Here is a 27,076-nt window from a genome sequence, read left to right on the forward strand (position 1 = left end):
CTTTCATGTGTTTGTTGGCAATCTGTATATCTTCTTTGGAGAAATGTCTATTTAGGTCTTCTTCCCATTTTTGGATTGGGTTGTTTGTTTTTCTGATATTGAGCTGCATGAGATGCTTGTATATTTTGAAGATTAATCCTTTGTCAGTTGCTTCATTGGCAAATATTTTCTCCCATTCTGAGGGTTGTCTTTTCGTCTTGTTTATGGTTTCCCTTGCTGTGCAAATGCTTTTAAGTTTCATAGGTCCCATTTGTTTTTGTTTTTATTTCCATTTCTCTGGGAGGTGGGCCAAAAAGGATCTTGCTGTGATTTATGTCATAGAGTGTCCTGCCTATGCTTTCCTCTAAGAGTTTTATAGTTTCTGGCCTTACGTTTAGGTCTTTAATCCATTTTGAGTTTATTTTTGTGTATAGTGTTAGGGAGTGTTCTAATTTCATTCTTTTACATGTAGCTGCCCAGTTTTCCCAGCACCACTTATTGAAGAGGCTGAATTGTATTGTATACAATTGAAGAATTGTATATTCTTGTCTCCTTATCAAAGATAAGGTGACCATATGTGTGGGTTTAACTCTGGGCTTTCTATCCTGTTCCATTGATCTATATTTCTGTTTTTGTGCCAGCACCATACTGTCTTGATTATTGTAGCTTGTAATATAGTCTAAAGTCAGGGAGCCTGATTCCTCCAGCTCCATTTTTCTTTCTCAAGATTGCTTTAGCTATTCAGTGTCTTTTGTGTTTCCATACACATTGTGAAATTTTTTGTTCTAGTTCTGTGAAAAATGCCTTTGGTAGTTTGATGTGATTGCACTGACTCTGTAGATTGCTTTGGGTAGTATAGGCATTTTCACAATGTTGATTCTTCCAATCCAAGAACATGGTATATCTCTCCATTTGTTTGTATCATCTTTAATTTCTTTCATCAGTATCTTATAGTTTTCTGCATACAGGTCTTTTGTCTCCCTAGGTAGGTTTATTCCTAGGTATTTTATTCTTTTTTTTGCAATGGTAAATGGGAGTGTTTCCTTAATTTCTCTTTCAGATTTTTCATCATTAGCGTATAGGACTGCAAGAGATTTCAGTGCATTAATTTTGTATCCTGCTACTTTACCAGATTCATTGATTAGCTCCAGTGGTTTTCTGGTAGCATCTTTAGGATCCTCTATGTATAGTATCATGTCATCTGCAAACAGTGACAGTTTTACTTCTTCTTTTCTTATTTGGATTCCTTTTATTTCTTTTTCTTCTCTGATTGCTGTGGCTAAAACTTCCAAAACTCTGTTGAATAACAGTGGTGAGAGTGGGCAACCTCGTCTTGTACCTGATCTTAGTGGAAATGGTTTCAGTTTTTCACCATTGAGAATGATGTTGGCTGTGGGTTTGTCATATATGGCCTTTATTACGTTGAAGTAAGTTCCCTCTGTGTCTACTTTCTGGAGTGTTTTTATCATAAATGGGTGTTGAATTTTGTTGAAAGCTTTCTCTGCATCTATTGAGATGATCATATGGTTTTTCTCCTTCAATTTGTTAATATGGTGTATCACATTGATTGATTTGCGTATATTGAAGAATCCTTGCATTCCTGAGATAAACCCCTCCTGATCTTGGTGTGTGATCCTTTTCATGTGCTGTTGGATTCTGTTTTCTAGTATTTTGTTGAGGATTTTTGCATCTATGTTCATCAGGCACTGAAACCAAATCAATATACAAATGGAAAACAAGCTGAATGTCCATCAATAGGAGAATGGTTGAAGAAGTTATGGTACCTTCACATAAAGCAAGAAATATGTGGCAGTTTAAGGACAAGGGAAACAATGAGATACTATTGCACACACATTAGATTGAGAAGGATGCAAATGTCTCAAAGTGCAAAGTGGGTCAGTGATGTAGGGAAACAGCAACTCAGGAACAGCTCTTAGGGTGAAAATTGGTAGAATCCCTTTGGAAAACAGTCGGCAATATATAGAAAACTTAACACGTGGTCTGCAAACTTTGGTGTCTACTCCTAGGGATGTTCCCCAGAAAAACTCATTCAGGAGAGCACCAAGAGACAAGACATATGTGGAAGCTTATTGTGGTGTGGCTTGCAACAGCCAGAAATTAAAGACCACCCACACGTCCACCAGCAGGGAAGTGGGTGAACACAGTGGTTTACTTACATGGTGGTGCACTACACAGAAGCTAAAATGAATGGATGACACCTATCTGTGTCAACTGGCTACTCTTTAAAACAGAATGACCACTGGAAAAAAAGCAAGTCACAGAATGATTGGGTTAAATGATGTAGATTAGATGAAAACACATTCTGCTGCGTGTGTGTGTGTGTGTGTCTGTGTGTGTATGTGTGTGTGTGTGTACCACACAGGTATATGCAGTCATAGTGAGAGAACATGGATGCTGGGTTATGACCTGTGTGGGATTCTCCATGTCCCTGCCCGGCTGATTGAGTGACGAGAGCCAGCTGGACTTGCCAGCTTTTGACATACTGGAGATTATTCTTAGTTGTTACTTCCAAACTCTAATCTGGAAGCCTGTGAGTTCATATGAAAGAGGAACTATAAGAATATGCAGACGGTGCAAAATTCAGTGTTTCCTGAACGGAAGCAGAGGAGGAGGTCTGAAAAGGACAGATGAGTAGAAGGAGGAAGAAACGATGATTAGATCTAAGAAAGGGGCAGACTATCTCACCAGAAAACCTTCTGCCCCATTCCCTAGACCCTGCCAGAGCCCCGTCTCTGTAAAACCAACACACCACTGAATCCACCTCTCCCTGGGGAAGGGGTGTTTCTCAAAGGGTGCTGCATGGAGCAATCGTTCTGCACGATGTTAAAAGTCGTATGTCAAATTCTCTTGGGACACACTGGGTTTTAAAAAAAAAAGAGGGCTTCCCTCATGGTGCAGTGGTTGAGAGTCCGCCTGCCGATGTAGGGGACACGGGTTTGTGCCCCGGTCCGGGAAGATCCCACATGCCGCGGAGAGGCTAGGCCCGTGAGCCATGGCCGCTGAGCCTGCGCATCCGGAGCCTGTGCTCCGCAATGGGAGAGGCCACAACAGTGAGAGGCCTGTGTGCCGCAAAAAAAAAAAAAAAAATTAACCAGGGTCCTTACCCCAGAACTTCTCAGAATCCTCAATGCTTATGTGCATTGTGAACCTCTAAAAGGGGGATGTGATAAACAGTTTCCCAAACTTTTTTTTACCATGGGACCCTCTTCTGGGGAGAAAGTTTTGGGACCAGTTGCTCCAGTGCACACTTTGGAAAATACTGGGTTAAGACAAAATGCCTGTAAGACTGATTTATCAGTCATTAACTGAATTAGTGTGGAACTGATAAGATTTGCTGTCCACTCTCTTAACAGGACACAAACTAGCCTGATTCTCTGGAAGCTGTTTAACTCACCACAGTCTAGGACTCCCTCCTTCCACAAGGCCAGAAGCACGTGGAGTGCTCACTGTAGGGGCTTTCCCTGGGTGGTTGAAGTGGGGAGGGAAGCTGTGGAAGGGGCATATGAACACCAGCCCTTTAGGATGGGAATGGGCGGTGCATAGGTCTTGGACAATGCCTTGTGCACTGCACCAACTACAAAAGTCTCAAAACACATCATATGGTGCCTGAGCTGAGAGGCTTACTCACAAATATTCTACAACAAATTGCAAATTCATAGACCCTTAACATTATGCACTGCATTAGCAGATTATTCTTCCAAACCTGGTACTAAAAATCATAAAAATTTCATTAAAAAATTTTATTTTGGAAAAGAATATATAAATATATGTATGTATGTGTATATATGCACTCACACACTCACATATGCATAAAAATGCACAAGACATCTGTATAAGCAACATCCAGATCGAGAATCAGAACATTGCTAGTAGCCTCCACACCCACTGCCCACTCAACCTCCCCGATCACCTTGATTTTGCGATAATCGGTTCCGGCTATTGTTTATTGTTCCACTACTATACAACTTTGCCTAAGCAATATAATTTCAAACCTCATGGACTGGCCAGACATGTGTCTGGTTTCTATTCTTTAGCACTGTGTTAGTGAGGTTTGTTCATGTTGCTGTGGGTACCAACAGTTCACTGCTCTTCGTTGCAGCGTAGAGTTATCACAATTTATTTATTTGTTCTACTTCTGATGGACATTGGGTGGCTTCCATTTTTTTGGCTCTCATAAATAATACTGTTGTGACCATCTGTGTACATGTATCCAGGTGCACCTGCACACCTGGATTTAGATCCAGGAGTAGAATTTCTGAGTCAAAGATTATAATGTAGCTTCAGTTTCACCAAATATTGCAAAACTGTGTTCTACAGAGGTTGTTTCAATTTATATCCCTGTCAGCAGTGTATGAGTCTTCCCATCCCTTCATACCTTCTTTAACACTTGGGTATTGTCAAGTTGTTTCAGTTTTGCCCGTGTGTGTGTGTGTGTGTGTGTGTGTGTGTGCAGCAGTAGTAGCAGTAGCTCATTGTGATCTTACTTTTGATTCCTCTGATAACAAATGAGGTTGAGCACCTTTTCGTAAACTTGCTGCTTATACTTTGTGCAGTGACTGAAGTGTCCATTTTTCTACTGAATTGACAATGCTCTTCTTGCAGATTTGTAGGGGTTCTTGGTACATGATAAATAATAATTCTTGTCCATCACTCTGTGAACTTTCTCCTCACTCTTTTTGTGGTGTCTTGTAGTGAACTGAAGTTCCTCACTTTGAGATAGGTGAGTTTATTCTTTTCCTCTATGGTTAGTACATTTTGAGTCTTGTTTGAAAAATCTTTTTTCTTTGAGGTCATGAAGAAGAATCTTCTATAGTTTAAAAGTTTTATAGTTTTGCCTTTAACATTTAAGTCTATTCAACCCAACAATGAGTTTTCTGAATGATATGATGTAGAGTCCAATTTCTTCTCCTCTTTCTCTTCCTCCACTTTTCTCTCTCTGTTCTGTATGGGTTCCCAATAGTCCCACACTACTCATGGTCAGAGCCTCTGTAATATATTAAGTATCCATGTGTGTATGGCCCTGTTTCTCATTTTCCATTCTGTTTCATGGAAATGTAAGTTTTTGAAGGAAGGGGGGATAGAGCTAAAGATAATTTTGAGACTGAGGCAATCAGTGGCCTCAGTGGGGATTTCTCAACCACTGGACAGCAGTGGGTCCATGAAAGGGGGAAAGAATAAGGGGCTAAGAGAAAAGAGATGTCTTTACAAATTAGAAAAGTTAAAAAAATAGAAGATACCACCCAGCTACAGCAAGGATTAGTGAAATAGGTATCTACACACTGATCATGAAAAATGGTTACAGATTTTTGAAGAGAAATTTGTCTATATATACTAATAACTTCTACTATTTGACTTAGTAATTTCATTTCTGGGTATCTATCCTGAGGAAATACTTAATAATACACAAAAAAAGGAAAGATTTTCACATTGTTTATAAGAATAAAAAATTAAAAACCTCCTAAATGTCCAGTCAGGTTGGTGTTTAAGTAAAGTATCGTGCATCCATACAATGAAATATTATATAAAAACTAGAATCATGTTTGTGATGAGATTTTTTAAATATGGGGAAATGATTTTGCTATACTTCCAAGGGAAAAAAAGGAGGCTGTCAACTCATGTATACAATATAATCCCAAAGAAATAAAAGTGAAATGGATGGATTACAGGTATTTTTCCTGCTTCTACATTATTCTGCTTCTACATTATTCCCCTTCTCTTGCTTTACTGGATTGAAAAAAAAAACAAAACCTGACATATTACATATTCCTTGTAAGAATTTGAACTATAGAGGAATATGTGACAAGTGTAACAGTCATCACTCTCCAAAAGCACCCCCCAACCCCCGTCCCTGCCCAGTTAACCATGCTGACTGTTCCTTCCCTTGGAAGGAGTCTCAAACTCAAATGTCTCCAGGGGCCAAAGTAGGAAATGAAAGAAGCCTTGATATAGATGATAGACTGGTGTTGGACTGGGGAAACCTAGAGAATGAGCCCTGTTTACTCAGAATTCCACAATGACCCATTAAACACATTTATAGGCTGGATACAGTCCACTGACCACCACTTTCCAGATGTGCACTCTTGCTCATGTATTATTTTTAAAAACAGTTATATTGAGATATAATTTACATACAATAAAATTCATCCCTTAAAAGTATCCAATTATGAGGTTTGTAGCATATTTACAGAGTTGAGCAACCATCACCATAATCTAATTTTGGAATATGTTCACCCCAAAAGAAACTTTGTACCCATTAATGGTCATTCCCCATGTCCCACCCCCAACTTTCAGCTCTAGGCAACTACTAATCTACTAATGTGTGTCCATAGACTTGCCTCTTCTGGACATTTCACATAAATAGAATCATACACCATGTGGCCTTTTGTATATGACCTTTTCATTTATTATAATGTTTTTGAGGTTCATCTATAGTTCAGCATGTATCCATAGTTCAATGCCAAATAATATTCCATTGCATGGATATACAGCAGTTTATTTATCCATTCATCAATTAACAGAATTTAGGTTGTTTCTACTTTGGGTGTATTATGGATAGTGTTATTATAAATATTTGTGTATAAGTTTTTTTGTGTGTGTAGAAATATGATTTCATTAGTTTTGTGTAAGTACCTAGAGGTAGAAGTGCTAAACTGTTTTCCAAAGTGGCTGCTTCATTTTACATTGCACCAGCAATATATGCAGGCTCGAGTTTTTCCACATGCTTCATAGCACTTCTTATTATCTGTCTTTTTAATTCCAACCATCCTAGTGTGTGTGAAGTGGTATCTCATTGTGCTTTCAATTTGCATTTTCTTGATGACTAATAGTTTTGAGCATCTTTGCATGTGCTTATTGGCCATTTATATATTTGCTCTGGAGAAGTGTTTATTCATTCCTCTTTATGGCCAAAATATATTACATTATATAGATATACCACTGACATTCATCAGTTCATGAACATTTGGGTTGTATTCACCTTTTGGCTATTATGGATAATGCTATAAATATTCATGCACAGGTATATTTGTGTGAACATAAGTTTTCATTTCTCCTGGGTATATGCTTAGGTATGGAATTGCTGGATCATATGGTTGCTCTGTGTTTAATAGATTGAGGAACTATCAGACTGTTTTCCAAAGCAGCTGTTACATTTTACATTTCCACCAGCAGTGTATGAGGGTTCGGACTTCTCCACATCCTCACGTTGTTATTATTTGACTTTTTGATTCTAGCCATCCTCGGGAGTGTGAAGTGGTATCTCACTGTGGTGCTGATCTGCATTTCCATGATGAATAATGATGTCAAGCATCTTTTCATGTACTTATTGGTCATTTGTATATCTTCCTTGTAAAAATATCAATTCAGGTCCTTGCCGATTTTTAAATTGGATTATTTATCTTTTATCATTAAGTTGTAAGAGTTCTTTATGTACTGGATCCAAGTCCCGTAACAGATACATGATTTGCAAATATTTTTTCCCATTCTGTGCGTTGTTCTTTCACTTTCTTGGGGTGTCCTTGAAGCATAGAAGTTTTAAAATTTGATGACATCGACTTATCTGTATTTCTTTTGTTGCTTATGCTTTCATGGTCATATATAAAAATCCTTTGCCAAATTCAGAGTCATGAAGATTTATCCATGTTTTCTTCAAAGTTTTATAGTTTTAGCTCTTACATTTAGGTGTTTGATCTATTTTAACTTAATTTACTTATGTGGTGTGAGGTAAGGGTTCAACTTCATTCTTTTGCACGTGGCTATTCAGTTGTCCCAACACCATTTGTGGAAAAGACTTCTTTCCCCATTGAATGGTCGTGTTGCCTCTGTTGAAAACTAATTGACCGTAAGTGTAAGGGCTTAGTTCTGGGCTCTCAATTCTATTTCATTGATCTATACGTCTATCCTTATGTGAATACTACATTGTCTTGACTATTGCAGTGGTGTAGTACTTGGGATATTGAGAAGTGTGAATCATCCAACTTTGTTTACTTTTTTTTCAAGATTGTTTTGACTACTCTGGGTTCCTTGCATTTCCAAATGAATTTTAGAATCAGCTTGTCAATTTCTGCAAAAAAGTCAGCAGGGATTTTGATAGCGATTGTGTTGAATTTGTACATTGCTTTGGGGAGTATTGCCATTTAAACAATGTAAGTCCTTTGGTCCATGAACATGAGATGTCTTTCATCTTATTTAGCTCTTCTTTAATTAATTTCAACAGTATTTTGTAGTTTTCATTGTGTAAGTCTTAAAATTCTTTTGTTAAATTTATTCATAAATATTTTATTCCTTTTGATGCTATTGTAAATGGAACTGTTTTCTTATTTTCATTTTAAATTATTGATTGCTCACAAATAGAAAACAACTGAATTTTGCATATTGGTCTTATATGCTGCAATATTGCTTGTTTTCAGTTCCAGTGATTTTTTTGGTGAATTCCTTAGGATTTTCTACACACAAGGCCATGTCCTCTGTGAATAGCAATGGTTTTACTTATTGTTCTCCATTACGGATGTTTTTTCTTCCTTCTTGTCTAATTGCCCTGGCTAGAACCTCCAGTACAATGTTGAGTAGAAGTGGCAAAAGCTGATACACTTATCTTGTTCCTGGATCTTAGGAGGAAGGCATGCAGTCTTTTCCCATTAAGTATGATGTTAACTGTGAACTTTTTGTAGATGCACTTTATCAGGTTGAGGAAGTTCCCTTCAGTTCCTATTTTTTGAGTGTTTTTTAAAATTTTTGTCAAATGCTTTCTTGTGTGTCTATTAAGATGATCATGTATTGTTTTTGACCATGTATTTTTTGTTCTTTCTTCATATGGTATATTACATTAATTGATTTTTGGATGTTAAACCAACCTTGCATACTTGGAATCAATTCCACCTCTTCATATTGTATAATGTCTTTTATGTGCTGCTGGATTTTGTTTGCTGATATTTTGTTGAAAATATTTGTATCTATATTCATAAAAGATATTGATGTGTAGTTTTCTTATGACATCTGGTTTGGGTATAATACTGGCCTCATACAATGAGTTGAGACAAGTTCTCTCCTTTTCTATTTTTTGGAAGAGTTTATGCAGGGTTGGTATTAATTTTTTAAATGTTTGCTATAAGTCACCAGTGAAGCCATATGGGCCTGGGCTTTCCTTTGTAGGAAGTTTTAAAATTACTTAGTAGGAAGTTTTAAAATTAATTTAAAGTTAGTATTCACTCTCTTTTCTTGTGATCAGTCTATTCATTTGATTTGTTCTTGAGTCAGCTTTGGCAGTTTCTGTCTAAGGCATTTGTCCTTTTCATCTAAGTTATTTAATTGGTTGGTATACAATTGTTCATGCTATTCCCTTTCATTCGTTTTAATTTCTGTGAGGTTGGTATTGATGTTCCCTCTCTTATTTCTAATTTTAATAAATTGAGTCTTCTCTTTTTTCTTAGTCTGTTAGCTAAAGATTTGTCAATTTTCTTATAGATTATGTATCACATTTATAACTGAATTATTATAAGAAGACATAAAAAGTGAAGGGTAATTCCTACAATGGGAGTGGGAGAACATCAAGGTGAATTGAAGCCTTTACTGTCCCATTCCTCCTAAATGCCAATACGGTTGATCCCAAGTTTTTCATAACTCTTTCACCATCTCTGCCTGGAGTGGTGGTAAGGTGGAACTTGGGTATTGAGGAGCACTGAAGGGATCTGGTCCCTTGGTCATCATGTACCAGCAATGATGGGCCATAAACTGTGGGCAGGGTTATGCCCCCGAGATAGAAGACACCATGGCCCCAAGCCATTTGGTCTGATGTCAGAACTCACCGATACTCTTTTTGCCGTGTTTCCAGTTCTTTACATCTGTGCTGCTTGAGAATGTGAATTTGGTCATCACAGGCCAACTTTGCTGTGAGAAAAGGACATGGGTGAGAAGAGCCTAGGGAAGCACATTAATAACATCCAGTTTTCAGGTTTCCCTCAGACACCCTTCCTGAGCCAAGTGCTTTATGTGTATCGTCTCATTTAAGCCTCGGAACACTCCCTCATTTTATAGCAAAGAAATGGGGGCGTGGGGAGGTTGAATAGATTTGCCCTTGAACTTTACCCAAGGTCACAACCTAATTAGTGGATTTTCAACACAAGACTCAAATCCCATGCTGTTAGCTAACTCTCTTTATAAAAGACAAATCCAGTTCCTCCTCCTCCTGTCTGCTCACTCAGCAAGCCTGGGGGCTCTGAACCTCGGGGTTCTGAGAATCACATCCAGATACATAAGCCAGGCTTGGTTCTCATCGTGAATTACAGGAAGGCAGACCAATGATTCTCTGGCAGGCAGTGTGCCCATCTCTGGCCTGCCTGTGGATTTCCACCTGGGGGCTCCCAGGACACTGCCTTTGCCAAGAATCGTGGGGCCCCTGGTGCAGAGCTGCTCTTCCACTTCAGAGGAAAGGCATTCCGTGATCTTTGGTGGATCTCTTCAAACCACTTCAGGGCAGTTCATTCCTGCATTTCTCACGCAGAGCAGAAATGGCCACTGCGGGTTTCCATGTTGCCTGAGAGAATAGCAGGGACTCATGGCTCTTGTGTTTCTAAGTCCAGTTGGTTGCTTCCTGGAGAAATGTGTGACTTAAGATTCAATACACAGATGCTGACACTGTCCAGTTTCCTGTGGTGGCTACACAGAGGAATGAGAATGGAGCTTATTCTAAAACAGCCTGTCATGTCCTAGAGTGTGGGCTTTAGAAGAGATGTTCTTGGGTTTGGGTTTGGACTAGGGCTGTGTCACTTACAGCTGTGTGACCTTGAGCAAGCTGCCTTAGCTTCTTCCCATGTAAAATGGAGATAATAATGCCTATTTCTAGGGCCATGGTGAGGATTTAGTGAGAGACTGCAGCAAATCACTCCATACAGTGCTTAGGACCAGTAAGTGCCTAGTAAATGGGAACCATGGTTATCACTGTTGTCCTTATAATTATCATGGACCTGAGCGTCCTCTTCCTCCCTCTAAGCCAGACTTCAAAGGTGTCTCATCTTTCATTTCAGCAGTGGGCAGGTGGCTAAGGGCACGGTTGGTCACACTTCTCAGGGCCTTTAGAGCAGGAGAGGTCAGATCGAGATTACCCTTTATACTATTATTTAGGGTAAAATCAGTGAACACAGTCAACGGAACCCCGACTGGCAGGATTCCAGAGCATCTCCTGGAAAGGAGGCCTCTGCAGTGAAGAGCTTCTCCAGCTCTCTGTGGTGAAGAGCCGGCTTTTTAAAACTTCCATTCCATCACAGACTGACATTTTTGTAAATAAGTGGGGAGGCTCTAGGCCATTGAAGGCAAGGTGAGTATTAAATGTAACAACAGCTGTCACTGGCACATTCATCATCTCTTATCCACCCTTAAAGAACCTGCCTATTTCTCAGGCACCTTGTTCTGAGGAGCTGTATCTCTTTAGCTTTACTGTATGAATAAGTCAGAGAACGTGTAAAATTGCAACCTACCAAGTTTCAAATGGCATATAGCATCCTTCTTCCTGGCCCCACTGACTAACAGAACTTCTGGGAACAAGGCAGGTGACAAAGCCTGAACTGACTACAGCAGAGTTCAGGGGGACAGATTCCAAAAGACTGATATGAGTCTTTCACATAGATGCTTGGAATCCCTGGGAACACAGTGACCCACTGATCTTCCTCTTTGGGCCCCAGTGCCAAGCCTGGGACTGGAGCTGCCTCAGGCAGAGGTGCAATGGGCCAGAGAGCTCTGTGAGGCTCAGAACTGTTGGGTGCTGGTCTGCAATGAGGTGAGAACAGAGGTTGAGTGTACAGGTTTACAAACTTAGAGTAACTTGCTAAAATACTTCTGACTGTTGCATCTGATAATAAAAACAGGGCTTGTATTTTGAATGGCTTTGGTTTGTTTTTTATTTCCTTTTTCTAGTAGTTAGTTTTTATTGTATTTTACAAAAATGTCAATCACCACAGAGAGAGCCCTCTGACTTCTATGGTCACCCCAAGTGCAGTGGTGAAATATTAGATTCCAGAGGTTTCTATGTGGTGAGTGATTGAATCGCTTGTGGGCTGGGCCCCCTCATTTCCAGGTTGGCCAAAGGGTTGGTTGTCGTGCCATGTGGTGGACCAAAGATGGCCACAAATTCTTTGACATTCCTTTCATTGAGAGGAGGTCTATGTTCCCCTTGAGTCTGGGTGGGCTCTGTGACTGCTTGGACCAATAGAACGTGGTAGAAGTTACACTGGGCCAGTTTCCAGGGCCAGGCTTGAAGAAATTGACAGCTTCCACTTTCTGTCTCTTGCTTTTGGAAGCCAGCCACCACAAAAAGAAGTGCAACTACCCTGAGACCACAAAGCTGTGAGAAGCCCAGGCTCTAAGGGGAAGCCTTAAAAATGAGATGCCACGTGGAGAGGGAGAGACCACGGAGCCCTGAAGCACACGAGAGGAGAACCATCTTAGAAGCGAATCCTCTAGCCCTTCCCCTCTCAGCGGATGCCCCATGGCTCACAGAGGGACCACCCAGCTGAGCCTTTCCCAAATTCCTGACCCCTAAGATCATGAGCAAAATGAAATGGCTGTTTCAAGCCACTAAGAGTGCTACCCAGCAACTGATAAGTGGAACATACTGGGTGGCTCCCATGTGCCCCTCCAGATCCACCCTTCACCTGTCCTGTCCCTGAAGGTCCCTGATCAATGCATCAATGGGCTTCACATTTGGTTCAGCCACTGGAAACCCTGACCAGAGACTGGAGGGTACGGGACAATGAGGAGAGGACACTTCTTCCCCAGCCTCTCTCTGTAGGGTCTCCCCAGGCTGTCTACATCTCTGCTGAGGACCAGAGCTCCTCCCAAGGCAGCTCTGGCTCCAGGACACTTCCCTTTTGGGTTATTCTCACATTCTTTCCCTTCTCCGACCCCACCAGGACTAGGATTTCTAATGGCCCTGCACGCTGGCCTACACCTTCTAAATATCCCAACTGGACAGTGCCGTATGCTTTTTTGTTGGAAAGAGATTCGGGGTCCGTGGGAAGAAGGACTACACATCCGAGACCGTGGGTATGAGGGGGGCAGGAGGGAGATGTGGAGCTCGTGTTTCTACAGTCCTGGTCAATGAGAAGTGCCCTGTCTGCAGCCTTTCCCATGCTGGCCACCGTAAGACACAGTGACTTTTGTGATCTTCCCTGCCATGAAGACAGGGGATAAAAATCCTTCCTGCCCCAATCATTTAGTTCAGAAATAATCTTGGAATTTTGTTTCTTTTTTTTTTTTTGAATTTTGTTTCTTAAGTTAAATTCCATGTCAGAAGCAACGGGATGTGGCCTGGTAGTTTTAAGAACACCAGGTAGAGAAGACCTTTTCCTCCTGTGTCTTGGTTTTCTTAGCTAAAATAGAGAGGGTACTAATCATTCTCATCTTACCTATGCTGCCAAAGTTCTGTGAAGAGCAAATGAACTAGTGATAGGAAATGTGTTGTCAGCTAGGAGGTGTTAATCTGTGGCACTGGAAGCAGCAGCTGTCCCCCTCCTCATTATTCTAGTGGATGCACTAGATCATTTCAGGTTTCGAGAGTGAGCACGCTGAAGGGTCATGACTAAGGTAAGGCAGGATTTTGCCAAGGCATGGATTTGACTCACACACGCTAAGAGGCTGGTGAGCAAGGGGGGCGTCATTCAGAGGGAAAGAGGCCTTAGCTGACCCCCGCCATCTGCTCCTCTCTCCTCCTCCTCCAGCCAGGCCAGCTGCGTGTCTCTTACCAAGAATGGCCTCCCGAGGAAGTACCAGATTGGGGTTTGCACATTTGAGGGTCTTGCTTAAGAGGGTATATTTTAGGTTCTTTTCTCTTTCAGCAAAAAGTGGGACTTCATGTTTAATGACTGGTGACCGTCGAACACCAGGCCTGCCCACAGTTCCTCTGAGCTGGCACTCAGGCACTCCTGGTCAACCCCTTCCTTGTCCTGGCCTGCATGGGGTCCCTGGAGCCCAAGCCCTACTGTGACCTCACAGAGAGGAGAGATGAGAACTCAGCTGAAGAACTGCCCATCCAGGGGCACGTCCCAGGGGTATGTGTTACTAGGGACCCCAGTTACCCTCTGGCAAAAAGGGGGTCATAATCTTCTCCTGGAGGATTTTATAGCAGAGAGGGGACATGGCTGGATGGAGCCTGGGGCCTGTCACTTCCCCCTCTGAACCTGGGGCTTGTTAGTACCTGGAGGAAGGTCACACCTCCTACAGGTGCATCGAGGCACGAAGCAGGTGCTCAACCACGGAGAGCATGGTTATTATTCCCATGGATACAGTTCTTCGAGGAAGGAGTGCCTGCAAACTCTCTCATTCTCCGGAAGCCCAGGGAGTGGAAGGGGACTGAGCCGCTCACCTCGTCCATCTCTCAGGACAATTTCGCTCTCGCCTGAGATCCAGCGGTAGCAGGGGAACTCAATGTAATCCCCGCAGGGCGTCTTCAGCGTGACGTACTTCAGGTACCAGTCGTCATGGAGCCAGTACTTGCGCTTCTCGATTCTGATCAGCTGGATGTCGCCCAGTTCATCATCAACTACAACATTGTAAGAATCAACCTGAGAAGGAGAAAAGCCAAGTCAGACCATCTGGGAGCTCCTGAGCCTTTGAATCACCCTCAATCCATGTAGCTCAGATGTCTGCCAAATGCCTGTCCTTGGCACGGCTCTGCTGCACCCTGGGTGACAGAGGTGCCCAATTCCCCAGCTCTACCCTTAGGAGATGGAAGTCTAGCGAGCAAGGGATGGCGCTGCTAGAGAGAGCCATTCTGCTGTCTGCGCACAGCCCAGTGCCAGGCCAGGCTCGGTGAGGGCCTCTGCAGCTGCCCCCACTCACAACAAGGGCAGCAAGGCTGCTGGCCCTGCTACCTTACAGGGCTAGATGGACAAACTGGCCCTCGCACACAAGGGCAGCCCTTTACAGCTTGCAAAGGGCTTGCTGACGTTGCTATAGATCCCACAACAACTTTGGGAGGGGTGGGGAGTTATGACCTGTGTCTCAGATGAAGACAGTGAGGTTCAGTAAGCCCCACTTCTACTACTAATTGGCAGAGCTGGAATTCCAATCCAGGTCTTTCCACCTCTCTCTCATTCTCAGTGGGGCAAATAACTGAGTGCAAACGGGGAGGCTCAGATAAAAGTGAAGTCACACAGTTCAAGCTGTCCTGGGGCCTCTGCAGTTCACGGAGCCACAGTGATGCCAAGAGAATCAGATAAGCAGTTTCCACTATATCCAAGGCACAGTAGTGGATTGAGGCTGGCCTTGCTACCTCAGGCCACGTGCAGCACTGCTCCCCAGGCTGCTGCCAGGCTCCTGACCCCAGGAGACGGGCTGGCACAGTGGCAGTGCAGGGCAGCCGCTCCATGGCTGCTGCATGATCTGCGGATGGCAGATGGGGAGGAAGGATGGGGGCTCAATCTTCGCATCGGGCGTTCCAAAGACCAGTATGTTTGGAGAGCCCCAGACTCAATGCCCTCTGAGGCACTTTCTAAGCCAGATTTCACCCATCTTTGAACTTCTTCCTCGGTGGCAGGCTTAGAGTTCTCAGTGTGATGGTGAAGTAAGTGGAGGGGAAGGGTGTTCATCTCGCACATGACCCCATGCATCCCCATTTCCATCCTTCTCCCTCCAAATGCCACTGGGAGGACTTCTTAAAGGGAGTGGGAAGTTGAACATTTTCAGCAAAGCCCTTGGCTCTGAGCACAGTGAGCAGCTCGCATGTCCTGGCTGCCTCAGATGCCAGATGCTTGTGGTCAGAAAGGGAAGTCTCTTCCTAGTGCCCGGTGGTCTGGGCCTGGGTCCTCAGTTAGAAACACTTTCTGGGGACAGAGGAGCCAGCCTGTGGGCTGGGTCTCTAACAGGTGTGCCAGCACATCTGTCCTGCCCAACCTGCAGGTCAAAGAACCCTCCTGCCCCACAGCATGGCCCCTGGGATACCAGGGGCCACAGGTGAGGTCACAGAGAGCATTGCCCCCCAGGGCCTGTGGGACCTCAGGCAGAGGGGCCTGTCTGTACCACAGGGCGCCGATCCGTGGGGAGAAGGCGGTAGGCCCCGGATAGAGTTGGGAGAGGAGTCCCAGTGAGGGGCTGGATGACCTAAGGAGCTGGGAGGAGGGAGAGGAAAGGAAGGACACAGCTCTTGTTGGGTGGCTTCCCAGGGGTGGGGAGAGAAGGGAGGCCCCTGAGCTGAGGCATCAGTGGGCCAGGGCAGGAAGGTTTTGATGGAGCAAGGGGCCCAGCGTCCACCTGGAGAAGCAGAGTGGGGACTGGTGGCTTAAGACTGGACGTTTGCAGGCCCCACCCCATCCGAAGTCCCACCTGCCACGAGTATCTGCAGAGAACCGTGGCCCTCTTGCGGGGTCAAGACAGAGATTCCCACCGAGGACTGGAGAGAGGGCAGTGAGGGGCAGAGGGCGAGGTGAGCCTGAGTGTCAGGGCAGCTCAGAAAGCCTCAGGGGCCTTGAGTTCACATCCCAGCTCCAAAGTAACTGACCATGGGCCAGGGCAAACTGTTTCACTCTCTGAGGCTATGTTTCTTCATCTGTCAAGGGGAGATCACGCTTAGCTTGCAGGACCATTGAGAAATCCAAACGACATGATGCCTGAGTGGGCTCCTTTCTCCAGAGGCACAGGCCACCAGCTGCTGTGTGTATCAGAACCACCTGGTCCTCCCTCCTTGACTCCTGGGGCGTCAGCAAGTCCCACACTGCCTGCGAGCGGCTCTGAGCTAGCATGGGCCCCTGCGCTGAGGTCCATGCTTGACTACATGTGCCACGTTGAGCAGCCAGAAGTAGAGACGGGAGGAAGACATTGAGCCCATGAGCAGAAACAACTTGGCTCAAAACCTGAAGGGAATTCCCGTGAGGATGGAGAAGGGGCCTTGAGGCCGAGTGAGAACCGGAGGCATTTTTGTTGCTGGCAGGGCAGGCCGAGCAACGGGAAGTCAGCGTGGGTTGGGGCCTGGGCCTGGGCTCGGGTTGGCTGCTCCAAGGGAAGTGGCTTTCCTGTGGCTCCGAGGGGCTACAGGAGGCTGCAGGCGTCTGGGAGGCTGAGGCGAAGCGGGAGAGGATGGCCATCTAAAGTAACAGGCGCCATAAGCATCTGAGGTGGGCGACTCTCACGGCAGGGAGGAGCCCGGGATCACAAAGGGAAGGGAGATGGGGCCCAGGGAGCCTCTCCAGGGCGATTCTCAGAGGGAGGGCCAGATGTCCAACTGAGGGTGGGGACTGATAAGGAAGAGACGGAGTAGCTTCTCTGAGAGAAGGGAGAGCAGGGTCACCCTGGGCACACCTATGGTGCAGTCACAGGAGAATGGGCCCTCCAGGTCACCCTTTCCCAATGACCCACAGGCACCTGGCAGAGGGCCCTGGAGTTTCACCCGGATGAAATCACTGGACAGACCTACAGGGACTCAGTAGGCCATCTGACAGGGTCTTGCAATGGGAGAGGACTGCCAGTCTGGCTTGTCTCTGGCTGGCCGTGGCTTCAGGCCCGGTGCTACAGGAGGTGAACCAGGGCCCAAGTTCAGTCCCACCTAACTCAGGCAGTCTCAGGGACAAAGTCTGGTGACACTGACACTGGCATCCAAGGGCGCCACTGCTGGAGAGTCACAGGGGATAGAGAGGGGCCTCCAGGAAGATCTCAGGGTCCTGTGTGTCAAACAGCAGAGTCAGGCCTTTGGAAGATACAAAGAGCTACGGGGTGTGACAACCTTCCTTCCTCCTCTCCCTGGGCCAGTATGCTCGGTGGATACTGTGTTTGTTGACTAATTTGCCTTGACACGTTAATATCACATGTCCATTCTGAACAGTGTACAGTATCAACAATGGATGGCACGGAGCATAACAGGCCCTCAAAAAATACAGGACATGTGCATGGCCGAGTGGATGGTTATCTCATTGTACAGTTGGAAACTGAGGCTCAGAGAGGTCAGGCAGCTACCATGCTAGTGAGTAACTGGTGGCCCCACGATTAGAACCCACACCTGTGTGATGGCCTAACCTGGGTTCCTCTCACTGTTTCCCATGGCCACATTGTGGGAAAAGCCTTGGCCTGGGAGCCAGGTGACCTGGCTTTGAGCCCTGGTTCAAGCCCTCCATGGAGTATGAAGGGGCAATGTGGGGTGGGGTGGAGGACAAGGAAAAGCTTCCTACAAGGTGGCATTTGAGGCAGCTCTTGGGAGTTGGTAAGATTTCAGAGGTGAGTTGAGTGGAGAAGAAGGGGAATGGGTAGGGCATTCTGAATGTAGAGAAAGGAGGTGGGGAATTCGCATGTGAGAGGAGGAGGCTGGAGCATGGAATTCTCGGGGCAGAGGTGGTGGGTGCAGTGGTCAGGCACTGGAAAGAGACATGGAGCCTGGGAAACGTGATATTCACCAGTCCTTTCTCAGAATGGCCAGTTTGCTGATTTCACCCGTTGCTCTCAATCCTCTATTGGATACACAGCTTTAAGGCTTTTGAATATTTCAGCAAATTGTTAGCTGGCCAGTTTTTTGCTTGATCTTTTTTTTTTAATTAATTAATTAATTTATTTTTGGCTGAGTTGGGTCTTCATTGCTCCGCACGGGCTTTCTCTAGTTGTGGCGAGCAGGGGCTACTCTTCGTTGTGGTGTGCGGGCTTCTTATTGTGGTGGCTTCTCTTGTTGCAGAGCAAGGGCTCTAGGTGCACAGTAGTTGTGGCATGTGGGCTCAGGAGTTGTAGCGCACGGGCTTAGCTGCTCCGTGGCATGTGGGATCTTCCTGGACCAGGGCTCGAACCCGTGTCCCCTGCATTGGCAGGTGGATTCTTAACCACTGCACCACCAGGGAAATCCTGCTTGATCTTTATATCAGCATTTAAAGAAAGGTTTCATTTGTTTCTGCCCCAGATCCCTGCTAGAGCAAGGACAGAGAAGAGTCATGATGTGGTCCAGCCTGGACTGCCTGTCCTGGAGGGGGCTAGTGAGGGGCTGGTGGGTGGTGGCGGGGGCTGTGGAGTAGAGACAGAGGGAGATGATTAAGGGGTGGACAAGGGAGAGGCTGGGGCAGAGAGAGGGAGAAAAGGGGCAGTGGTTAGGGAGGCTGAGGGAGCAAAGAATGGGGGAGCTGGGGGAATCTAGGAGACAGCAGAAGGGAGAAATTGGAGCAGTAAGCAAGAGAGAAATGAGGGACATGGGGAATTTTGGGGAATAGGGAGCAGAGGAAGGAAGAGAAGGAGGAAGAAGAGGCAGAATGTAGGGAAGAGATGGGACAGAGAGGGAAGGTGGGGGATAGTGAGATTGAGTGTCAGAAGGAAATATTTACTCTTCAGTACTATATTATCATTTCTGAGAAGGCGGTATTCTAGAATACATTCTTCATGAATATATTGTAAGAATATTCACAGAAAATATTTAAGAAGTATAGTTGTAAGACTCGTTCACACGTACTGAGTACATTCAAGGGTGATATACTAAGCATCACCCTATTGCCTTTCGCTTTCCTAAAAGTGCTGCCAGGGAATGAAAAAGGGTCAGGTAAGATTTCCCAGAAATCTTCGGATCTGTGAAAGTTATCCCATCGGGACTTGAATTACTTTAAATCGACAGAGCCAAAGAAACAAATCAAGTTGCTAAATTTGGGCTACGTCTCTGGGCTATGTGGGTCCACCGCCTGGGCTTTCCCAGCAGATGGTGTGACGCTTGACAGGACAATCTCACCTGCGAAGGACCCCAATTCCCAATCCTGTCCTGAATCACTTGGCAGAACTCTGATGAGAATAACCAGGGATTTGTGACTCAATTTATTGAGAAAAAAATCAGTCCCATCCATTATAGGACTGAATTTTGCATGGGAGAATGCGGTATTGACCTGCCAATGAGCTGGAAATGACTGAATTGGTTGCCCAGAAAAAGTCTTTATTGTTGTTACTGTAACTGTTATTATCTATAATGATTGTAACACTTTTCGGGGAAAATGGGTTAGCCTTATCGTCTCTGCAAGTATTTCCTCTAAGATTTCTCCTTCACCTTTACCCAAATGGGACGGATTGTCCTTAAGAGACATTGGCTGGAGATTGAGGAAGTAGATCTGGGCTGTGCAAGACCAAGTGTGGAGTAACTTTGCATAAGCAGAAGCTTTCTCAAAAGATGATTTTTTTCAAAGAGCCTTTTGGAGCCAGCGATTCCCCTGCAGTGCCCCTCCTGACCTGCCCCCTCTCACCACAATGGAAATGTGACATGCAAATCTCTCCTGAAATTTGCTGCTGGGACTCTCACTGAAGTGTTTAATCATAATGTCATTTGAATGAATTCTCAGGGTGGGGAAATAATGAACAGAGGGATGCTTGCACCCCTCTTCTAACGACCCTTTTATGGTCACACCCCCGTACCTCCCCTCTGAGAAGCCACACCCGGCTGCTTATGCTGCACACTGATGTGTGTCGTATGTGGAGGAGAACGGACCCACTGTGGACCACTTATAAAGGCAGCGAAGTCTGTAACCTGTTCTCCTCCCATAAGTGTTGGGGGAATCCATGAAATAATGGAAATAATTATTTCTGACGGTGCTTCAGAATGGCTGAGGGTGTCATTATCCCAAATGGATGACTCATTAGCCCTCCTGCACCACCATCCTCTGGGCCAGTTCCCTGGTTGGGGAAACCAAACAATAGGAGGTAGTTCTTATACTCAACACCTAACTCTTCTAGAAGGGTACTCTAGCCACATTAATATGACGAACTTGGCTAAGTGTCAGATGGGCTTATAGCGAGGTTCTGAGGCTCCTGGGTAGGAATCAAGCTCACTTTGAGTTTGGAATCTGGAAAAGGAGTGGGCTATTATTTGCTTACTTTAGGCTCTGCAGACCTAAAACACGCTTCATGAATATTATCCAAGAAGTATTTGGTTGAACCATATGAAATTGCCAGTTTTGTCAAAAATAGTCAACTATGAGCAATTCCTTATGGTTCAACCAAATAATGAAGAGATAAAAAAGACAGCTTTGTGAAATCTAAGTCCTTTTGGTCCAGTTCAGAAGCTGGGGGTGGCAGAAGGGAACAGATATTTCCTGGGCACCTGTAGTGTGTTGGAGCTGTCACAATAGTCACTTCATGAGCACTTAAGTAATGAGCACTTAATAAGCCCAGTGGACTGGGCACATCACACCAAACACTTGGCGAGGATCGCCACCTGCCGTGCTGCTCACAGAGAAAGCTACAGGCTGGAATTCACGCCAGGTCAGCATGGGGAGCCCACTTCTGAATGAATCCTCACACAGCGCCTGGCATCACAGACTGGACGTGCAGTCAACACGCTCCCTTTGCTCCCTGAACTCTCAGGCTCCAGGGTCTCTGGTGAGGAGGGGAGAGGGGAAGCCCTCCTCCCTCTTGCTCTTCTGAGCCCTCACACTCAGGGTGGGAGTGCTCCCTGGTGTACACACTGCTGGGAGCCAGCGACGACCTCCAGGTTTGCAAAAGGCTTCTCCTGGCCTGGGTCTCTCGTTCTTTCCCTCTGCATTCCTCTGGGGACCTCTCCTGAGAATGTGAGCTGCCCAGGTGTGGAGACATAAGCTAGTGCCACTCTGGGCCACCGGCTCGAACTCCTAGACCAGCCTGAAGCCAACCCTTGTACTTTACATTTGGGGAAACTGAGGCCCAGAGAGGGGGCAGAGTGAGCTAGTGGTCAGGGCCGGATGGAACTCAGGCCTCTGGACCCCCAGCCCTGCGCGTTCTCCCCACAGCTGAGGTGCCACCTGTGGAGTCCTAGGAAGTGGGGCACAAGTAATGGTGGTCACAGCGCTTGCCCAGTTAAGTGGCCTCTCAGAGCCGCTCGCCCCCGAACTTGGGTCCCAGCCGCCCCGACGTCCGCACCCTGTCCCGGCCACCCCAGCCCGTCAGGGCCGGGCGTCCTCACCGCGCCGCGCTCAAAGTCGTTGTAGAAGGGCTTGTCCAGCAAGTGCTTCTCGCTGCAGCCCGCGGAGCCCACGAGGCTGAGGTAGATGTAGTCGTCGGTGCCCGCGAACCACTGGCTGCCGGTGGCCACGGTGACGGTGTAGGAGGGCATGGTGGCGCGCAGCGAGGACCGCGCGGCGCGGGCGCAGCGAGCACTGAGAGCCTTGGCGCGCCGGTACGCGGGTCTCCGCGCCCCGCCCACCCCGCGCGGTAGCTTCCTGCCTCTGAGCGTCCGGGGCCCCTGCCGCCCCCCTCCTCCTCCTGCCCGCCCTGCCCCCGGCCCCGCCCTCCCGGAGCTCTGACCTCGCCGGACCCGCCTCGGACTCGGTAAGCGCGCCCGTTCCTGCACCTCACCTCCTCCACTTGGCCTCTGTTTTGGCAGTCAGGGGACTGGGGCCACCTCAGCTGCTATCCCCTCCTCCCTCCCTCTATTCATTCTCTCACTCAGTTTCTCTTCACCCTTCCCTCCTGCCTCGGCTTCCCTCACTGCCAGGCCCTTGTGAGGCATTAGGGTTGGACTCCAGGGATGCCTGGAAAACCAGACACAGTTCCTGCTCTCACCAAGTCCCCAGGGTTAGAGGGAGGCCGCGCGACTGGGGCACTTAGCCATGCTGTGATTACTGAGAGCAGGGGTGCTCTGGGAGTCTACAGAGGGAAGAGGAGCCCACCTGGGGAGTCAGGAAAGCTTTTGGAGGGGTGACACCTGAGCTGGTACTGTGGAGCGCAGAGACTTCCGTGGGCATTGGCTTCTTCCACAGGCTTGGCTGAACGTCACTCTGCGCCGGGTGCAGGTGGGCACTGAGGTGAGTCAGGTGCCAGCCACACTTAGGCCTGGAGATTGTCAGTGTGTAGTGGGAGGAGGGCAGCCAGAGAGAGGGAGGCCAGGATAAGAAAACCCGAATCTGGACACCTAAGGGGTTGTCTGGAGGAGGTTGATGCGCTCGGAGGCGAGGGGTTGCAGAACTCGGGGGCAGGGAGGCTGGGCGTGTAATGGGAAAGGGGGTAGACTTGTTTGGAGATGGCTTCTGGGAATAGAACCATGGCTGGAAGTCCTAGGGAAGAAGATGTGGACTCCACAGCAAGGATGTTCCATGATTTAGAGGTGGTACTTGGAAAACCCGCTGCCTGGCAGAGTAATTGGTTGGCTATCATTTACTTTTAATTAATTAATATTTTAATTTATTTAAAAATTTTTTATCGGCTTTCTGACTGATGATGGGCGAGGCTTGGAAGGCATGGTAGTAAAAGGCTTTGGACACTAGAAGGAGGCTTCGTGCGGGTGGTAAGCTTTCCAACTGCTGTGACCTGATCTCAGAAGTCTTCTGTATTCCCCTACACGTCCTCTGTACCCAGCTTCAGAACTGGGTCTGACTGTGGTACACATTCAGTAATGAGTTGAACTGAATTTAAAAATAAGTTCATTCCACGTGAGGTGGTGGGTACATGAAGTCACCTGTTCTGCACACTCACTTTTGGGGACGGGCAAAGAGGCAGGCTCAAGGCAGTCTCCCCATTACTGGGAGCCTGGGCTCCATCTGGTGGCAAGTCCCGCTTTCTCCTCTGCCTGACAGGACCACCACTCTGGACAGAGAGAGAGTGAGTACTTGCCATTCTCTACAGGTGGGAGATGAGGGCAGATTTCAGTGGGACTGGCTTTATTTATCAAAGGACAAACACCAGAGGGATTCTTTGGGAATCAAACTGTAGGACATGAAAGACTCGGGCTACAGCTGAGATAGGGTGGATGAAGATAGCACAAAAGTGGGATCCAACCCCTGCCACGCAAAATATATGTTCCAGGAAACCCTGGAGAAGGTGTGAAGGATGGCTATGGAATTGTCCTTCAAATCTAAGAATAATAGGGCTATTGTTTTGCTAAAAAAAGGAAATACAACATATTTTTTGATGAAAGTAATGAACTATCTTTTTTAGAAAATAGTTTGATACACAAATAAAACTCATAACAATATGCAGAAAAAACAATTAGTAAACATTTACTAATTACATTAGACATTTTTACATTAAGAGCACATTGTAAGTGCAATTTCCTGTTTTATTTCCATTTTCTTTAATATTATAACATATTTTCCTATATAATTTCACATTTTAAGTATTTCATTGACTGTGTAATATTTAATTGTATGGATATACCACCATTTCCTTAATTAGTCCACTATTCTTGGGCATTTAGGTTGGGGGCATAAATAATGCCATAGTACATATTTTGTGCTTAAAACATGAAAAATATTTTTCTTAATATAGGGACTTAGAAATGGGCCAAAGTGTACGAACATTTTAAGACCTTTTTAACGTTATTAAGCTACTTCCCCAAGCACTGAGTTAATTTATACTCATGCCATTTACTCTCATGCAGAACACGGAATGTTTGTTTCATAGAAACTTTGCCACCTTGGGATAGTTTCCAAAATATCTCCAACTTGTTCTCACTGCTCTGCCCTGGCTCAGGCTTTCAACACCTCCCGTATGGACTGTAGTGACTGCTTCCTACCTAATCTCTTTACCTCTAGTCTAACTCCCATCCCACCAGTTCCCCAATTCTCTAGCTAGAATTATTTCTCTTTAACATAGGTGGGATCATCTACTGCCTTAAAGTCCATCATTGCATGCTTTTCATTCTTTCTTTCCTCCATTCCTCCCTCCATCCCTCCCCGTCTCCCTTCCTTCCTTCCCTCCTTGTTACAGCTTTATTGAGATGTAATTAGCATGCCATACAATTCACTCATTTAAAGCATACAGGTCAGTGGTGTTTAGCAATATTCAGAGAGCTCTGAGACCATCACCACAATCAATTTCAGAATATTTTCATCATTCCATTAGTAGTCACTTCCCATTGCCCTCGTCATCTTTCCAGTCAGGGTAAACACACCTATTTTCTGCTTTATAGATTTGCCTATTCTGGACATTTCATATGAGTGGAATCATACAATATGTGCCATTTTGTGACGGACTTCTTTTACTTAGTATCATTTTCCCCCCCAGATTCATCCACATTGCAGCAAGTATCAGTACTTTATTCCTTTTTGTTGCTGAATAATAATCAATTTTATGGATACACCACATTGTGCTCATCCATTCATCAGATGATGGAAGTTTGAGTTGGGGCTATAATGAATAATGATGTTATGAATATTCATGTATAAACTTTTGTGTATACATATGTTTTCAGTTCTTTCGGGGAGATAACTAGGAGGAGAATTGCTGGATCATATGGTAACTCTATGTTTTTAGCATTTTGAGGAAATGTCATATTGTTTTCCAAAGTGGCTGTACCATTTTACATTTTTATCAGCAATATATGATTCCATTTTATCCATATCCTCGCCAACACATTATACTCTTTGTGAAGGGGTATCTCATTGTGGTTTTGATTTGCACTTTTCTAATGATGTTGAGTATCTTATCTCATGCTATTGGCCAATAATATATCTTCTTTTGAGAAATGTATATTCAGATCTTTGACCCATTAAAAATTTTAGCTTATTTATCTTTTCATTATTTTTTACATCTTTATTGGAGTATAATTGCTTTACAATGGTATGTTAGTTTCAGCTTCACAACAAAATGTGAAGTTTTCAACTATAATCTCTTCAAATATTTTCTCAGTCCCTTTCTTTTTCTCTTCTTCTTCTGGAACCCCTATAATTCGAATGTTGGTGCATTTATGTTGTCCCAGAGGTCTCTGAGACTGTCCTCAGTTCTTTTCATTCTTTTTTCTTTATTCTGCTCTGCAGTAGTTATTTCCACTATTTTATCTTCCAGGTCACTTATCCGTTCTTCTGCCTCAGTTATTCTACTATTGATCCCATCTAGAGTATTTTTCATTTCATTTATTGTGTTGTTCATCATTGTTTGTTTCATCTTTAGTTCTTCTAGGTCCTTGTTAAATGTTTCTTGCATTTTGTCTATTCTATTTCCAAGATTTTGGATCATCTTTACTATCATTATTCTGAATTCTTTTTCAGGTAGACTGCCTATTTCCTCCTCATTTGTTAGGTCTGGTGGGTTTTTATCTTGCTCCTTCATCTGCTGTGTGTTTTTCTGTCTTTTCATTTTGCTTATCTTACTGTGTTTGGGGTCTCCTTTTTGCAGGCTGAAGGTTCATAGTTCCTGTTGTTTTTAGTGTCTGTCCCCAGTGGCTAAGTTTGGTTCAGTGGGTTGTGTAGGCTTCCTGGTGGAGGGTACTAGTGCCTGTGTTCTGGTGGATGAGGCTGGATCTTGTCTTTCTGGTGGGCAGGTCCACGTCTGGTGGTGTGTTTTGGGGTGTCTGTAGACTTATTATGATTTTGGGCAGCCTCTCTGCTAATGGGTGGGGCTGTGTTCCTGTCTTGCTAGTTGTTTGGCATAGCACTGTAGCTTGCCGGTCGTTGAGTGAAGCTGGGTGCTGGCGTTGAGATGGAGATCTCTGGGAGATTTTCGCCGTTTGATATTATGTGCAGCTGGGAGGCCTCTTGTGGACCAGTGTCCTGAAGTTGGCTCTCCCACCTCAGAGGCACAGCACTAACTCCTGGCTGCAGCACCAAGAGCCTTTCATCCACACGGCTCCTTAATTTGGGATGATTCGTTGTCTATTCATGTATTCCACAGATGCAGGGTTCATCAAGTTGATTGTGGAGCTTTAATCCGCTGCTTCTGAGGCTGCTGGGAGAGATTTCCCTTTCTCTTCTTTGTTCTCACAGCTTCCAGGGGCTCAGCTTTGGATTTGGCCCCGCCTGTGCGTGTAGGTCGCCGGAGGGCGTCTGTTCTTTGCTCAGACAGGACGGGGTTAAAGGAGCCGCTGATTCGGAGGCTCTGGCTCACTCAGGCCGGGGGGAGGGAGGGTCACGGAGTGCGGGGCGGGCCTGCGGCGGCAGAGGCCGGCGTGACGTTGCGCCAGCCTGAGGCGCGCCGTGCGTTCTCCCGGGGGGGTTGTCCCTGGATCCCGGGACCCTGGCAAAGGCGGGCTGCACAGACTCCCTGGAAGGGGGGTGTGGATAGTGACCTGTGCGTGCACACAGGCTTCTTGGTGGCGGCAGCAGCGGCCTTAGCGTCTCATGTCTGTCTCTAGGGTCCGCACTTTTAGCCGCGGCTCGCACCAGTCTCTGGAGCTCCTTTAAGCAGCGTTCTTAATCCCCTCTCCTCGCGCACCAGGAAATAAAGAGTCTCTTGTCTTCTCGGC

General features: G+C 45.6%; 1 protein-coding gene across 2 annotated transcripts in view; it reads right to left on the minus strand.

The window, feature by feature from the left end:
* ALOX5 (arachidonate 5-lipoxygenase) overlaps positions 1-22,146 on the minus strand; it is a 54,873-nt gene extending 32,727 nt beyond the window's left edge. The window contains exons 1-3 of one of the 2 annotated variants that reach the window (XM_027111836.1): positions 21,863-22,146; positions 14,354-14,552; positions 9,804-9,885 (exon numbers count right to left, since the gene is read on the minus strand). In XM_027111836.1, the coding sequence (XP_026967637.1) occupies positions 9,804-9,885; positions 14,354-14,552; positions 21,863-22,012 (431 nt within the window). In that variant the 5' untranslated portion in view covers positions 22,013-22,146. The remainder of the gene's footprint in view (positions 1-9,803; positions 9,886-14,353; positions 14,553-21,862) is intronic. The other variant, XM_027111837.1, reaches the window with a different exon arrangement.
* Positions 22,147-27,076: the final 4,930 nt, after the last annotated feature.

Source organism: Aethalodelphis obliquidens, unplaced genomic scaffold (assembly GCF_003676395.1).
Source record: "Aethalodelphis obliquidens isolate GAN/ISIS:26980383/991018 unplaced genomic scaffold, ASM367639v1 scaffold11, whole genome shotgun sequence".
Lineage (NCBI taxonomy): Eukaryota > Metazoa > Chordata > Mammalia > Artiodactyla > Delphinidae > Aethalodelphis > Aethalodelphis obliquidens.